The 14,815-nt window shown below is 39.5% G+C and overlaps 1 protein-coding gene across 20 annotated transcripts in view; it reads left to right on the top strand.

Annotated features, from left to right (window-relative positions):
• The window catches only part of LRRFIP1 (LRR binding FLII interacting protein 1), a 114,600-nt gene that overhangs the window by 93,928 nt on the left and 5,857 nt on the right, over positions 1 to 14,815 (top strand). For 14 of the 20 annotated variants that reach the window (XM_074872529.1, XM_074872533.1, XM_074872535.1 and 11 more), the window contains 6 exons: positions 156 to 326; positions 1,288 to 1,380; positions 1,849 to 1,941; positions 3,139 to 3,231; positions 3,705 to 3,846; positions 5,504 to 9,019. In XM_074872529.1, the coding sequence (XP_074728630.1) occupies positions 156 to 326; positions 1,288 to 1,380; positions 1,849 to 1,941; positions 3,139 to 3,231; positions 3,705 to 3,846; positions 5,504 to 7,614 (2,703 nt within the window). In that variant the 3' untranslated portion in view covers positions 7,615 to 9,019. Of the gene's footprint in view, positions 1 to 155; positions 327 to 1,287; positions 1,381 to 1,848; positions 1,942 to 3,138; positions 3,232 to 3,704; positions 3,847 to 5,503; positions 9,020 to 13,995; positions 14,043 to 14,815 lie in introns of those variants that run through there. The other 6 variants (XM_074872547.1, XM_074872548.1, XM_074872550.1 and 3 more) reach the window with 3 other exon arrangements.

The following is a 14,815-nucleotide window of genomic DNA, read 5'->3' on the forward strand; positions in this document are numbered from 1 at the left end:
ACAGCTGGTAAGCCTCTTTAGCTCATGATTAGCACTGGTTTCCCTAGGAGTACTGAGCCTGTTTGTGGTTTAGTATTTAATTTTCTTGTTGAAGGTCTTGGTTGGCAAAGTGTGCTTTGTAACTGACTCTGACTGTGGCTGCTTATTCCTTGCAGGACTCTCTAGCCGAAGTTGAAGAGAAATATAAAAAGGCTATGGTGTCAAATGCTCAACTAGACAATGAAAAAACAAATTTCATGTACCAAGTAGATACCCTGAAGGATGCACTCTTAGAGTTAGAAGAACAGCTGGCAGAATCCAGGCGGCAATATGAAGAAAAAAGTAAAGTATGTATATAGCTATGGCATGTTACTTAACAGGGAAAGTTTTTTGGGGGGTGCCAGAGATCCTTGGGAGGAGGCAACCAAATTACTATTCAAAATTTTAAATAAGTTATTGTTTTAGTTACTGTTAAAGCAAGTGGATAGCAGCATATTATGTGTTTGTGATCATCCAAATGGGAATCTTCCCTGTTTCTGTCTTAAGCAATTGCTGAAGAAGTGAAGAACTCTTTTGTATGGTAAAGCTATACTGCTATTATCACATGTCATTTTACATTCCATATTTAAAGTGGATTCAGAGGGTTTGTTCATTGTCACTTCTGCAGCATTTTTTACACACAAAGCTCTCTTAGAAGGCCTGTGGGAGAGCTGTGCAGTTTATATAGTTAAGGCAGCTACTGGGTTGAGAGTTGAATTAAGTTTTACATGAATTCAGCATCTGACTGCTAGTGACTTGGTGTTAAATAATAAAGCTGTGGCTTGTGTTAGCTTTTCAGAACTTTTCTTTAGCGTGGGGCATTTCACTATAGTGTACTTCAAAACACATAGTTCCTGGAAGATACAGTGTGGTGGGGTTTTGTTTGGTTTGGTGGTGTTTCTTAAAGTCCATGGTGTCTAGCTACCTTTTAGTACAGGGCTATGTGGAAGGAGTGGGTTAAATTCCCATCCATTCATCTGTGAAGTCTGTAGGACTTGAGTGTAAAAGCTATTCACTGCCAGCCTGCTGCTCAATTTATTAAACTGGCTAAATGATGTCTGTCACTTCTATATTTGATGGAATAATAGTTTCTTGGAAAAAGGACAAATAAGATAAAAATTGTACTCTTGTGGGATTGTGATTAGAGGAATATTCAAGAATTGCAATGCAGCAAGCATTTTCTTTGTGGTTGGGCTTATTTTTCTCATTTTTTTCACGGGATGCTATTTTTGATCAATAAAAATCTCATGAATGTTTCATTATTCATAGGAATTTGAGAGGGAGAAGCATGCTCATAGCGTACTGCAGTTTCAGTTTATGGAAATCAAAGAGGCTTTGAAGCAAAGAGAAGAAATGCTTGCAGTAAGTAACTTTTTTTTAATGGCTTCTTTGATTGGTATGTTCCCAGTTAGCAGTAGGAGTGTAGAAGGTGAGGCATGGAGAATTTTATTCCCTACTCGGGTTTCTCACCTGAAGAAATACTAGTGTTTCAGGCCAAACAGGTTCAGAGCTGACTAATAGAAATAGTACTTTTGTAAGTATTATCTGAAGTTGGACTTCTTTTTTTGCCTTGTCCGTAATACGAGATAAGCAGTGTTTCAGATGGCTGTTTGTGGAACTGTCCAATTTGTTTTAGCTCACCTCGTGGATAGTACGATTGTCTTCAGGAGTGTAGGTTTAGTTGAGATGTTGGAAACTGTGAAATTGTGCATGTAGATACATTTTTACTTTAGCACCTGACTTTTCATTCTTTGGCATCACTGCAATCTTAACCTTCTCTGTTAACCTGTTACCTGCTTTCTGTCTTCTTGTTTTGCTCCTGTTTCTCAGGAAATCCAACAGCTGCAACAGAAACAGCAGAGCTATGTCAGGGAAATTTCTGATCTTCAGGAGACAATAGAGTGGAAAGACAAAAAAATAGGGGTAGGACTGTCAACTCCTGAAATGTGTTCAGAGTGGCACTGTCGTTCTCCAGCTGATCCTGCTTTTGCAAAACCTCATTAACAAAATCCTCCTTAGTGACTTTGCTTGGTGTGACTGTCTTACTATATTACCAGTGAACTAGCAAATAGCAAATTTTGTCTTTGGCCAGTATCATAAAATCCAAGAAAAAATTTAGCAGCTGGTCTGATTTCAAAACCTTGGGTAATTTATTTGCTGTGGTGCACCATTTGTATTTGCCGTATTGAGAGAGGAAGTGATATTTATAATGCAATTGCATCAGCACTGAATTTTCGCTTATTCAGATTTAATCTGCGGACTGAGCAAAAACTGGAGTGTGATATAGGAGTAACAGAGCTATTTATGGGCTATTGGGATGAAAGTCTCTAACTCCCTAACCCTTGCTTCTCATCCCTTCCCACCACCCCCTGTCAAAGCCAAATGGAAACCCACTCTGAAAGAAAAGCGTGGCTTCCTTTTCCTTTTCTAACACTGAAAGACTTTCTGAATACAGGAGGAGAAAGAGATCTGGCAACTTGCCTGTGCTTTTGATGTCCAGTAACTTGTAACAGCTTGAAACTTAAAATTGTCTAAATTTTGTTACTGTTCTATTTGTACTTACATAGAAATATTGGGGGAGTTCAGTAACAAAATACGCATTTGCACATGGTACATCCCAGTCTAAAGATGACTTAATGGCAGCTTTCAAAATAATTGAAATGTACTGCACCCATGATGGTAACCCATGGAATAAAAAGACTATTAAAATCTGCTGGGCCTGCTTTCAATGCCCTTCTGTTAGCACATGGGAATGGCACTCTGTCTTCAGGGTGCGTGTTGAAGGAATATGGATATGAATTAACTTGTCTAGCAGATAAGAATGAAAAGTGGATCCTCATTTGAAGGATCCCTAATGAAGAATTGGGCTCTGAATGTCTTTAGTAGGAATTCCTGGTTATTGAATAACCTGTGCATTTCTTGGATTTGAAGTTCTATCTGTGTGTATGTAAACTTGGTTCTTTAATCTGTAAACTTTACCTTTTTCATACATGCCACTTCCATCAATCTCTGAATATCTTAAATCTACTCATTCTTGTTTACACTTGCTTTTCATGGTCTTTACTTGTCTCCCTTCCTTTCTTCGCATCTTCTCGCCCTCTGTCTGTGTTGGGAACTCAGGCGTTAGAGAGGCAGAAAGATTTCTTTGATTCCATAAGGAGTGAGCGGGATGACCTTAGAGATGAAGTGGTTGTGCTGAAGGAGCAACTGAAGGTATGCAAGAGGAATAAAAAAAACTTAAATTCAACTGCTGACCTTTTCCTCCTGTACGTTTTTGCAGAAAATTTGAATCTAGCTCAGTAGCTAGAACTCTATTTTCGTGCTGCCTGTAAGTTGCCATTTCAGGAATTTTCTATATAAAGTCCTTCCCCTTAATATTGACTGTGAGCTCTTAGTATAGACTGTAGTATTAAGTAGTTGCTTTTGTAGGAAATACTTCTCTGAGGAACATTTTACACAGCAGATTTATGTTTAAAAAAAAAAAAGAGAGAGCTGGGATCACATGCTTTCTATCATAATGGCTAAACTGAGAACTGTAATATTCTGTGCTCTTTTCTGACTTCCAGCCATGTTTAATGGAACAATTGAAGCAATTATTTATTCAGAATATCAAGGACAAGAACACTTGAACAAGCCTCCTCTTTCTGAGCAACAGGCTCTAAAGCATTGCTTTTGCTTCTCCCCAGAAACATGGAATAATCCCAGACTCTGACGTAGCCACCAACGGGGAAACATCGGACATTCTTGATAACGAAGGACACTTGGATTCTTCCAAAACTGTTCCAGGCACAGCTCAGGCACTAAAGACAGGAGGGGATGGGACGCTAGGTAAGTGCTGTATATCCTCTCACATCTTTCTGTCTCTGTCCATTCATTCATCTTTGCTTGGAGTTTGGGCATTTGTTAGTGGGACAATTAACACATCACGCAGCATGCTACTTGTCGAATCACCTCCTGTGCATTTTTCTGCTTAATATTTATTATCACTTCAAGTATGTTGCGCAGTTTCCTGCAAAGGCAGACTTCATCTCCCATTCAAGGCAACAAAGGACAAGAATACAAATATTACATTACAGATAAGTAGCAATCATTCAGATCACTATTTAAACCCTGAATTTGAAAATTGTCCCAGAATAATCATACTATTGTTCAATATTTTTTTCAGCACATATCCTAAAGAATCAGAAAAAAGGCATTTTAGTTTCCTATAAAAAACTTGTATGTTGGTTCATTTATATACCTGAGAACTGTGTCTGCTGAACAACAGTGCTGGGCGCTGTTAAAACATTAATGTATGAATTCGTTGTTCTTGGTGTCTGGTACTGTTGAGCAGTTAATTATTAACACTTCAACAATTTTACTTGTCATAATGGGATTAACGCTGTTAAATTCAAAGAATACGACTCTGACATGGATAGTGTTAGGAAGGAGAAATCTGCTTGGCAAAAGCATTCTTCTTATGCACTTGTGATGAATGGCCACTCAGAACTTTTATACTAGTGGAAGGAAAGGAAATAATAGATTTTTTTTTTTTTTTTTTCCCCCTCTCCTGTTTTTGTTCTAAATGAACATACTAATAAATAGCAACAGGCAGCCAACTGTTGCAAGTGCAAATTATCTTTTAGTTGTTGGCTGTTTTTTCCTCACTGAGTTTTTGTGCAGAAACAATCTGGAACACCAAAATCAAGGTAAGGGTGCGTTTTTAAATGTAATATATTTTCTGTCTCTCCTTTTTTTTTTTTTGAATTAAGTACAACATAGACCCAAAAGCTAACTGCTGAAACCACAAACACTGTTGTTCTAATACCTGTTGCTTCTAAATATAAGTTGAAGGAAAAAAAAACCCCAAACCACAGAAGTCCCCATCCATTTGGGTGGATGAAGTGGCTGTGAAGGGCACTAAGTACCTGAGCTTTGATCTGTGTTGGTAATGTTAAACAGCTGAACCACTGGCTTGCCAATCAGATTTTACATTCAGTGTTTGTCATATACACTGATGGTGCCTGTTTATGATACTTAGGAGAAAAATATTACTGAATAATCCTTCATTACTTCATTATAATGGCATCAGACACACACTCCTGCATGCACAGAGTGGTGTCAGCGTTAAAGTTCTAGAGAATATTGCTGAGAAAAAGTAATCTTTACTGTTAGTGTTACATCTGCAAGTATTACTGTTAAATTGCACTGCTTGAAACAGTTGTTCTTGTCTACAAAAGCTGTAATTCACACAGCCGAGAGCAGAAATCTTTTACTTTACAAAAACAGAAGTCAGCACCAGAAACTTCTTGCTTTGAGAGGGTGGTGGTGAACTTCACTGATCAAAAACCCTGAACCCTTACTAATTCAATTGCTGCTTTGCCTCACGTAATTGGCAAAAGCTGATCTTCTATTAACCTATTCTTTGATTCATTCTCTTTCGGGTTTTAAGTGGGGAGGTAAGTGCTATAGTATGGTCCCTTCAACTTTCTCAATGGTCTTTTAGGCAAAGCCAATGAAGTGGACATGAAAAATGAGATTTTGGAGGATATGGGGAAAAGAGAAATCTTTCAGAATACTGAGCGTGAGGAACACAAAGAGGAGTCTGAGGAGCAGGAAGTACAGACAATGCATGCTGATGAAAATGCAAAGGCAGAAAAAATGGTTGAAGAACGTGATGCCCTGTCAACAGTGATGTTACCAGATAGCAGGTTTACAGAACAAATTCAAAGCCTTACAGAATATGTATCAGGGAATGCTTCTTCAAGTGATGCTAGTGACACGGGTGATGTGAGAAAGGAGACTGAGTCCGCAGGCACAGCACTCCAGCAGCCTGTTAGTACAGAGGCTGAACGCCATGGCTTCAGTGCAAGGACAGATCAGAACTCGGAGGTGGGCTCTCTGCAAGCTCATCAGGTTTTTGAGACTCCTCAGGAAATGCCTGGTGACTTAGGTACAGAGCATGAACTGGAAAAAGCTGCACCTAAACAGGAAGAACGAGACGATCTTAAAACTAGCCAAGCCATGAGTGATAATGAAATGAATCAAGAAGCTGAGATTACAAGTGAGAGCTGTGAGTTAGTTTCTAAGCAGGCAGGGCTACCAGCGGTTACAGCAGCAGGGTCTCTTAGTGAAGAGGTAAATGTGGAGAGTCACGCTGAGGGACTCCAGCACTCAGAAGAACGTGCTGAAAACAAGGTTACAAATGTCTTGGGGGAAGAGCTTGTTGAAAGCAAAGACTGCACTGATGGAAGAACTGATAAAGCAGGAGGTGATAGAGCTGGTGAAGAAAATGAGGGTGGGAACGCAGTTCAGGGTCAGACAAGGGAAATGGACTCTGTGGGTTTGGAGGGGACAGAGTCATGCGAAAGTGGTGTCCCAGCAGATACGAGTGAAAAGGAAGGTGGAAGAGATCAGGCACGCATCCAGCCAGTTTCTTCAGAGGACAGTCCTTCAGCATCATCAGAGGAACAAAATACGCAAGATGAAACTGATCTTGAAAATGCTACGGCTGAGAAGGACAGACAGAAGAAGGTAGTAATAGAAGAGCTGGAGATGTGTTCAGATTCTGCAGAAACAGGAGAGCAAGATAAGGCATCTGTGGAGGCTGTAGGCTGTGTTACTGAGGTAAAAGGAAGTGTGCTGCAGCAGGCAGAGCCAGACACAGGCCTTGTGAAAGAGGTGACAACTCAGGAAACCAGTTTAGGCGCAAGTCTTCTAGATGACAAAAGTAAGGACTCAGAATTGGAAATGGGGGATGATTCTGGGAAAGGAAAGGAAAGTAGGAAAGAATGGGTAGAAGATTTAGAGTCAAAAGCAGAAGTTGAAACAATTCAGTGTAGTGAAGAAACAACAGGTGATACAGTGGGAGAGAAAAATGTTCCTTTAGAGGGAGAAGCACAGAATGTAGTTAAACAAGAGGAAGGTGAATCTAAAGAGGAGTCAACTGCAGATGTTAGTGTAACTACTGACAACAAAGTTGATAAAGAAACACTGAAAGAAGATGAGCAAGAGTTAGAGCTTGCAGGCCACTACAGTGGTGGATTTGCTTCTGAGGAAGGTGCAGGTAATTCCCTAGCCCAGAAAGCTGAGCAGGATGAAAGTGTTAGTGAACAAGTTAAATTGGAGGGTCAAGCAGGGGAAAGACTGGAAGATGATGGTGATGCATTTGATTTTGATGAAGAGTCAAAACAGATACTAGAAACTGATGAAAAATGTGATGGAGAAAAAGCTGATACACAAAAAGAAGAGGGTAATGGAGCAAATGGTGCTGTTGGAAAAACTGCCCAAACAGACGAAGCTGGAGAAAGAACAGACAAAATAGAAACCGAAGATGCCTTGACTGAAGATGGCAGTTTGCAGCACAAAGAAGGAGATGAGCTTGACGAAACAGGGTGCTTGCAAGAGGAAACATCATGGAAAACTGGTGAGAGGACTGATGTGATGGAAGATGAAATCAAAGCATCAGGTTCTAATAAAGTGGAAAAAGTACCAGATGAAAATGTTTCGGAACAGGAGTTGGAAAGTGCTGGCAATAACAGGGATGAAAGCAGGGAGGATTTGCAGGGTGGTAGAAGGGGGAAGGGTAAATCCAGAGATGACTGTACAGTATCGTAAGTTCAGAATCTCAAGGCTACATGAGTTACCTGCCATTTGATCAGTCCCAGTACAGAAGCACGCACTTTGCACAATACAGCAGGCCTTAGGAATACTCTTAAAAAGTTTTTTCTTTATAGGTAACTCGCATCGTAATACAGTGTTATGTACGTGGTAATGTTGCAAGTATTAAGTCATTCACTGACATACCTAGCCACAAGAAATTGTGTGTGGGTTTGGTTTTGCTGTATCTAAGATTACAAATTTATCACCAAAAGACAAAATCACAAATCGACTATTGAGACTGTCTTGCAATTAAAGTACTTTTACTGTGGATAACTGCTACTGAGGAATTTCTATAGGAAATTATTTTTTTCTAGCCTAGATGATGGATGTCTTGAATGTACTTATGTGCCTTGGACCTTTTTGAATGTATGCACGTACTTCTGTGTACTTGTGTGCGTTAGATCTACAGTAAGTACATTAACACTTGGTGAAGGAGCTCAGTAGATCAGCAACACTGATCTGATGTTGAACTTCTTTCTGAATGTTTAAAGCCTAGGAACCAATTTTTTTTAAACTATGGAAAGAAGAAGATACTCTCATTCCACTTTGTGTGTATTTCTAATACGGTCATATTCTAAAATCTAGTTAGATCGCTGTGAACCTGCTTAGTCTACACACTTTGGAGGAACAGTATAGTTTGAAGGAAGTGCAACATACAGGGGTTAGTTTGCTGAAAGGAATAAATATATACGTTTACTTCACCTAGGCACTTTGCACCACAGCAGGCCTTTTACACCATGTCTTACATGGTTTTTTATTTTTTCCAAAGTGTCAATACACACTGTAATGTGTGCTTAGGTTTGCTATCAACTACTGTCTAGCTATGAATATATAAAATATCTATTTTTCCAAGAAGATTTTTGTTTAAAATTGCATTTCCTTACTGCATTATATTTTTTGCAAACTATGATTCTGAAAGAATGTTTTTATCTCTGAAAAATTCTTACCTCTTCCTTTCTGGAAAGAAGGTAACTTTGCATGTTTTAATTCTTGTTGGATATCAGACCAAAGATGATTGTTTTTCTGTATGCTAGCCCCGTGCCTTTTTGAAAAGCTGGATTGCTTTGAATTGTTGGCATAAATTAGACACTTTAGCTCCATTGGTATATTTCTTCTTGCATCTTTGCTAGTGCTTTGGAGGAAGAGCATGTTTTGCATACTTAAAAATTCATTTAAAGTTGTTCTAAGCAATGAAAGTCCCAAGGGAATGCCAAGTGAGGAGTTGGGGTGGGGGCCTATGGAAGGCTGTATTTGTGCTGATGTTACAAAGTTAATGGAGTACAGACTGCAAAATTTCAAGATGTATATCAAAATGTACTGAGCTGTATATAATTGAAATAAACATATTTTATACTTTAAATTCCCTGTCCAGAGCACTGTTTATAAACCTGCATAAATATTTACTTAAATCTATATAATTTCAAAAACCTGTTTCTGCAGCTTTGTTAAATTTATTGCGTTGTGCTACATAGCTAGAAGAGCTGTGTTACTAGGAATGGGCAGCCTTGGGGTTTGAGGACCTTTAATATATGATGGCACCCTTAACTGTAAACCTGTGACACAGGACTGTAAGCCTGTAACTCTTCATATGCCTTCTCTCCAATTTACAGCAGTTCCAGTATGGTGTCTGTAAGTATTAGCAGTTGTTGTTCTTCAGGGTTTACACTAAATGCTAATCTAAAAAGTCATAGATCTTAAAAAGCATCTCTTGTCACTATGGAGCAGTGTTTATTTAAAGATTTGTCTCTGCTGTACTCGCAACGTGAATTTATGGTTTAATGGTTGAAAGTATGTTAAATGTATTCATGTTTAAATGTTAAATACACTTACCTATGTAATTAAGTGCCTACCAGGCTTCACCTATACTTGTGGATGTATCTATAAGCAACTCTGAGTTAAATTAGGCACATACCAGCATTTCCTGTATTTTTCATACGAGTTTGTTTCCAATAGAAATGTTTCTGGATGGTTGAGGGAGTTAATGGTGAGCTGATTTTAACTAGTTTTTCCGCTTCAGAAAACAAAGCATCTGTAAGAGAGGTCCTTTTTAAAGCCAAGTCACAGAAGGAGAAGCAACTCTTGTCTTAACTGTCCATGTAGGAGCTTTTATCCTGCAGTAACCGGCCGACTCTCGGTGAAACTAGGATAGGAGCAGGAACATGCACAGGCAGTGCAGAGTAGCTGACTAGAAATCCATTCTTGAATGTTATCTGCTTGGTACCTCTGTTGGCAGCTGGTCCCTGACTTCTGGAATTGGGCAAGTACCGTGGAGGAGAAGGTCATGGTATTGTTTACCTCTTTGGTTTTTGCTTGAGTATATGTACATCGAGGGAGAGGGGGAGGTCTCCCAGATAAATTGTCTTGAAGATAAAGGGAACTGCTAGATGTTATATTCAAATTTAATAAATATTATATGCCAGCTAGCATTGTGTGAAATGTGTGTCATTAGAGAGGGAGAGGAGACAGTGTCTTAGGAGGAATTACCTAGAAAATGCGTCTTTTGTAAAGTTACACAATTGAAAACAGTTTTTGGCATTTTCCCCGTGATACCTAACAGGTACAAGAAAAGATCTAGCTTGTCCTTTCTTCATTGGTTTTGACTTTCAAAGACAGCAAAATATCAAAATCAGTCTTTTCATGGTCTAACATGAAACCAAGAAATTGTGAGGTGAAGGTGCAACCAAGATTCATATTTGTTGCTGTTATGTTACCCATTTTGTTTCGAGCAGGGACAGTCTGCTGATGTGTGCTGCAGTGAGCACCACTCTTTGTGCAAGGCTTTTGTCTTTCAGAATAGCTACAAGTGCTCACTGGGTTTTCTGTTCAATACCTAGTGGCACAAGTAGCCTGTAGCCCAGGTTTGTGCATTACTGTGAATTCAGAGCTAGCCTGAAATGCTTTCAAAAGCAGTAGCTGAAGAAACTTTTTTTTTTTTTTCCTTATTCAGCAAGTAATAGTGAAAGGCCTTGGTCAATATTTCCTTTATTATGGAAAAGAACAGTCCTCCTGTCCCCTTCAAATCAGTATTGCAAGCTGGTGTCTTCTAAATCTGTGCTTATTCACTGTCCCAACAGCCTGTCCTCAGCAGTATGCCTCTTCTGAGGAAGAGAGGAAGATGTTTCTCAATAATTTTTTTTTTTGTTGTTGTCTCATGATCCAAAATAAATTGACAGATCTGGAGAAGAAGTATTACCCAACCTGCTATTGATGTGACAGTTGGATTCTTGCAGGCTGTTCTGACTAGCTGCTTGGGGCTGCTGGTGTGACTTCACGGGATGTCTTCCCAATCTCCAAGTACAGTTTACCCCTTTCATTTGCATCAGGATAATTACTTGCTGGGCCACACATCATGCAAATCATTCAGGTTAAAACCAGCTGCTTCCCACCCCATGCTCCCCTCCAACTAGGAAGAGACGTCAAGGATCTGGGGCTGATCAGGGGATCTTAGGTCGATTGTGCCACTGGAGCAGCGGCCTAGTTAGCAATACCCTGAGTCAACGGCAATACCAAGGTCATGAGAATAGTTGTTAGACTTACAAACAGGCCTGTACAATAGCAGAACAAACTGCTCACCACCACCACCGCTCTGTCCCCTGCTCTCTCCCAGGACTTCCCTGGGCCCAGCTCCTCGCATCAGCCCCCTGTTAAGCTCCTTTGCGCGTGAAAGGCATGAATTGGAGCAGGGAGTAGCCTGGGAATCGTGTTATGAAGTTGAATTTAAGTGAGATGAATGTCACACTCTAATTATTCATTGTAGTATCTTTGTATGTGAAATAAGGATAATGACTGTTACAGATGAGAATTTTAATTAGCTGCCTCACGTCCTAATTCAGTAGATTACTCTTTTCTGCTCACCTGTTCTCAAGGTCCTCAGGTCCTTGATTTGTTGGAAAAATGTCTCCCATATGCAAAGTTAAGGTGACTCTACAGAGATATCTATTAAAGCTAAAGTAAGTTTTCTGTGTTAGTGTGGAGTTTTAAGATAAGTGAAACCTAAGAGACCTTCATCTAGATATGCAGAAAACTTTTCTACATGAATGGCAATTTTAGCAAACTACCTTCTTCTGTGGTCTTGTAAATCCTACTGCCAGCATGTCATGTCCCGGTGGGCTGCACAGATGTCCATGATGAGGGAAGAGAGAACTGGTGGGGGGATCAGATTTGAAGGTTCATCCCAAAATGCTAACATCCATTTTGCAGTGAGATGGGTTGGGGGAAGCTGATGTGCTTCCTTACTGGAAACTGGAGAAGGTGTCCTTTCTTCAGGCAGGCATGTTTCACCCCACAGCAGTGGTTGTGTTAATGACAGTTACTTAGCTGGGTGCATGACTGAGTTGTTTTCAGGATCAAGGTGGATTATTTGGCCCTTTTGAAGTCATTAAGTTTGGGTTAATTTTGTAGTGGCCTAGAGGTTTCCTTCTGTATCAGTCCTCCTTCTCTTTCCAATCCTTAGAGCTTCATTTCTTGATCTCTGCCAACCTGTGACTCATGACCCTATTTCCAAGTCTGAATATCTCTGGCCTTTCTTTTATTGTTTGCTTGCCTTGCTTTCTTCACTGACTTTTTATTTTTCTTTGCTATCTTTCTTTTACAGAATTTCTGTCTTAAGCTTCCTTTCCTTCCCATATAGATATGTGAAATTGTTTTATTATTTTGAAGGGGTTTATACTTGCAAATTTTTGTTACTCTTGATCATTTACAAAAGTGTGGTTTGTTTGTTGTTTTCATTTATTTTGTTTTTCCCTATCAATGCTCAGGTGTAACAATGCTGGGTGTGTTAGAAATGGCTAAAAAAAAAACCCCACACCAGGATAGGACTTGAGGAGGTTCAAAATGAATGCATAGAACTGCTGAACTGGGATGTTACTTTAAGATTTGTATTTGGGTATTGCATCAGAAACCAAGGTAAAGGTTTTATTCTGTGCTCTAGAATGACTGATGGTATATGGGAACTTGTATACCCAGGAGGAGAATGACATACCACGTTATTACTAGCCAATGGACTGTACACACCTGCAATATAGAGAGACTTTAATTTGAAAACTTCAGTTTTCCCCATGATTTGACTCAATACAGACTATTTATTCCCTTTATTGCACATGTTAACAAAAAAAAGGGGGAACCACAAGATTTTGGCTTGTTCAGGATTTAACAGCAAAGGAGGACTGATGTTTTCAAAGCTTTCGAAAAATACTTAAGTCTATCAGTAGAATTTACCTGGCAAAAGTCCACCAGCCTTTTATCTGTAATTTGTCAATTGTTTTCCTTAAGCTTACTAAAAGACTTCTCTTTACTAAAAGATTTCTCTTGAGTGACCTTTGGATTTTAACCATTTAATTAACAGGCCAGACCTTAGATGTGGAGTTGAGCTCTGAACACCCTGGGTTCTGCACAGGTGACTGCTTGCTGGCAAGGGAGGCAAGCTAAATAAACCTGCATTAAACATACACTTCAGACTTGTGGAGTGAGACCTGTCTGAGGTCAATATATCCTCTTCTAATAAGTATATTTGAATGCTATGTCCCAGTGTGCTTTGTTAATGAGGTAAAGTAATTTTAGTGGTAAGAAATTTGTGAGTACCTGCTGAAATGCTTTCATATTTTGCACCCCTTAATAGGCAAGGGAAAGAAACAAGTGATTTGGTTACTTACTGTCTAGTTGTTTTTTTCCAGTTGTCTCATTCTGTAGTGTGCACTTTATTAATGAATGCCACAAATATCCATGTACTGATCTGTAGCACTTCCAAGTTCAAGTGTAGCACAACAGTTGGTCCAGATTGCCCATCGCCTGCTTGATGTTTGACCAGAAGAATTGACTATGAAGGATTAAAGAGAAAAGAATGTTTTACCAGACTGCTGCATTTGAAACAAAAATAATTTAATGGGCAAATGATTTTCTGGTCGTAATTCTGGAGATAACACAATGTCATTGCCATGCTGTTTAGGAAAAGAAGTGAAGGTTTAAAGCGCTGAGAATGTGCTTAGCTATGTTTACAGTATTTTCTTTATTGTTAAATTGTAAAGATTTGTGAGATTTTGTGTTGCAGTTGTGTTTGACCCTAGAGTTCTTGCATGCTAACCTAACGTAGAAGATTAGCCTCTTTGCATGCAGCTGGGTGCTGCTACTGCCGTGACAAGCATGTTCTGTGAGAATGACATAACCTCCCCTGGCTGCAGCCCCTTCCCAGCCCTGTCTGTGGCCTCATTTCCTGTGGTACGTGCATAACTACCTTCATCATTAGTTTCACTAACCTTAACGGTTTGGTCTTACATCAGAAGCACTCTGAAATGTGCGGCTTGATCAAATCAGCACTGAACTTTCAGTTTTCTCTTTCAGACAGGCTGAAAAAACTCATTGATGAACGAGAATCCTTACTAGACCAGGTAATCACAGGAAAACTGAAATGCTGTGTCTTTACTAAATCTGAGATAAGGATAGCATAGAATAAGAAAATCGGAATAGCCCTAACGTAAGGTATAGAGCAGCAGTGCCGTTGCCTTTCAGAACGTGTGCTGGGTTTCTCTTGCTGAGCAGACTTACCGAGTTGCTTGCCACTTTAGTCTTCCTCTGAAATATTTCTCCTGCGCATTAACTCAGGATACAGGGGAAGAAAGGTATGACCCAATGTGCCCGTTCTGTCTTGCTAACCAGTCACGTTCAGTGTCCTTAGTCACCTAAAGCTCCTTCTCCAGGAGTATTTCTGAAAAATAATACTTCAGATTGGCCAAGCCCGAGGGAAAAACAAAATACGGTTTAGGAATTACAGAAGCAAATTTTATATCTAAGAGTAAGCCTTCCCAGTTGCAGGATCTGTGGGTAATGGGCCATTCGGAAAGAAATGCTGGAGGAATTACAGTAGATGGGTAAATAGCAATTAAAGTAATTATTGCTGGTACTGTCATATTCCACAGCGGATGTAAAGCTTATTCAGAAAGCTTTAGCTGATCTGTTTCTCTGCAGGATGCTCTATGCTTTCATTTATTGACTGTATCCTTGGCCTTGAGACTTCACACACAATCAAACACAGTTTTGGGTGTTTTTAAGAATTTTTTACGTGAATGTGCTTACAGAACATTTATGTTTTTTCTAATAAAAAATTTTTCCACTTGTTATGTTTACTCCTGAATTTATGCATAAGCACTGATATTTAGAACAT

This window comes from Strix uralensis, chromosome 6 (genome assembly GCF_047716275.1).
Source record: "Strix uralensis isolate ZFMK-TIS-50842 chromosome 6, bStrUra1, whole genome shotgun sequence".
In the NCBI taxonomy this organism is placed as follows: Eukaryota; Metazoa; Chordata; class Aves; order Strigiformes; family Strigidae; genus Strix; species Strix uralensis.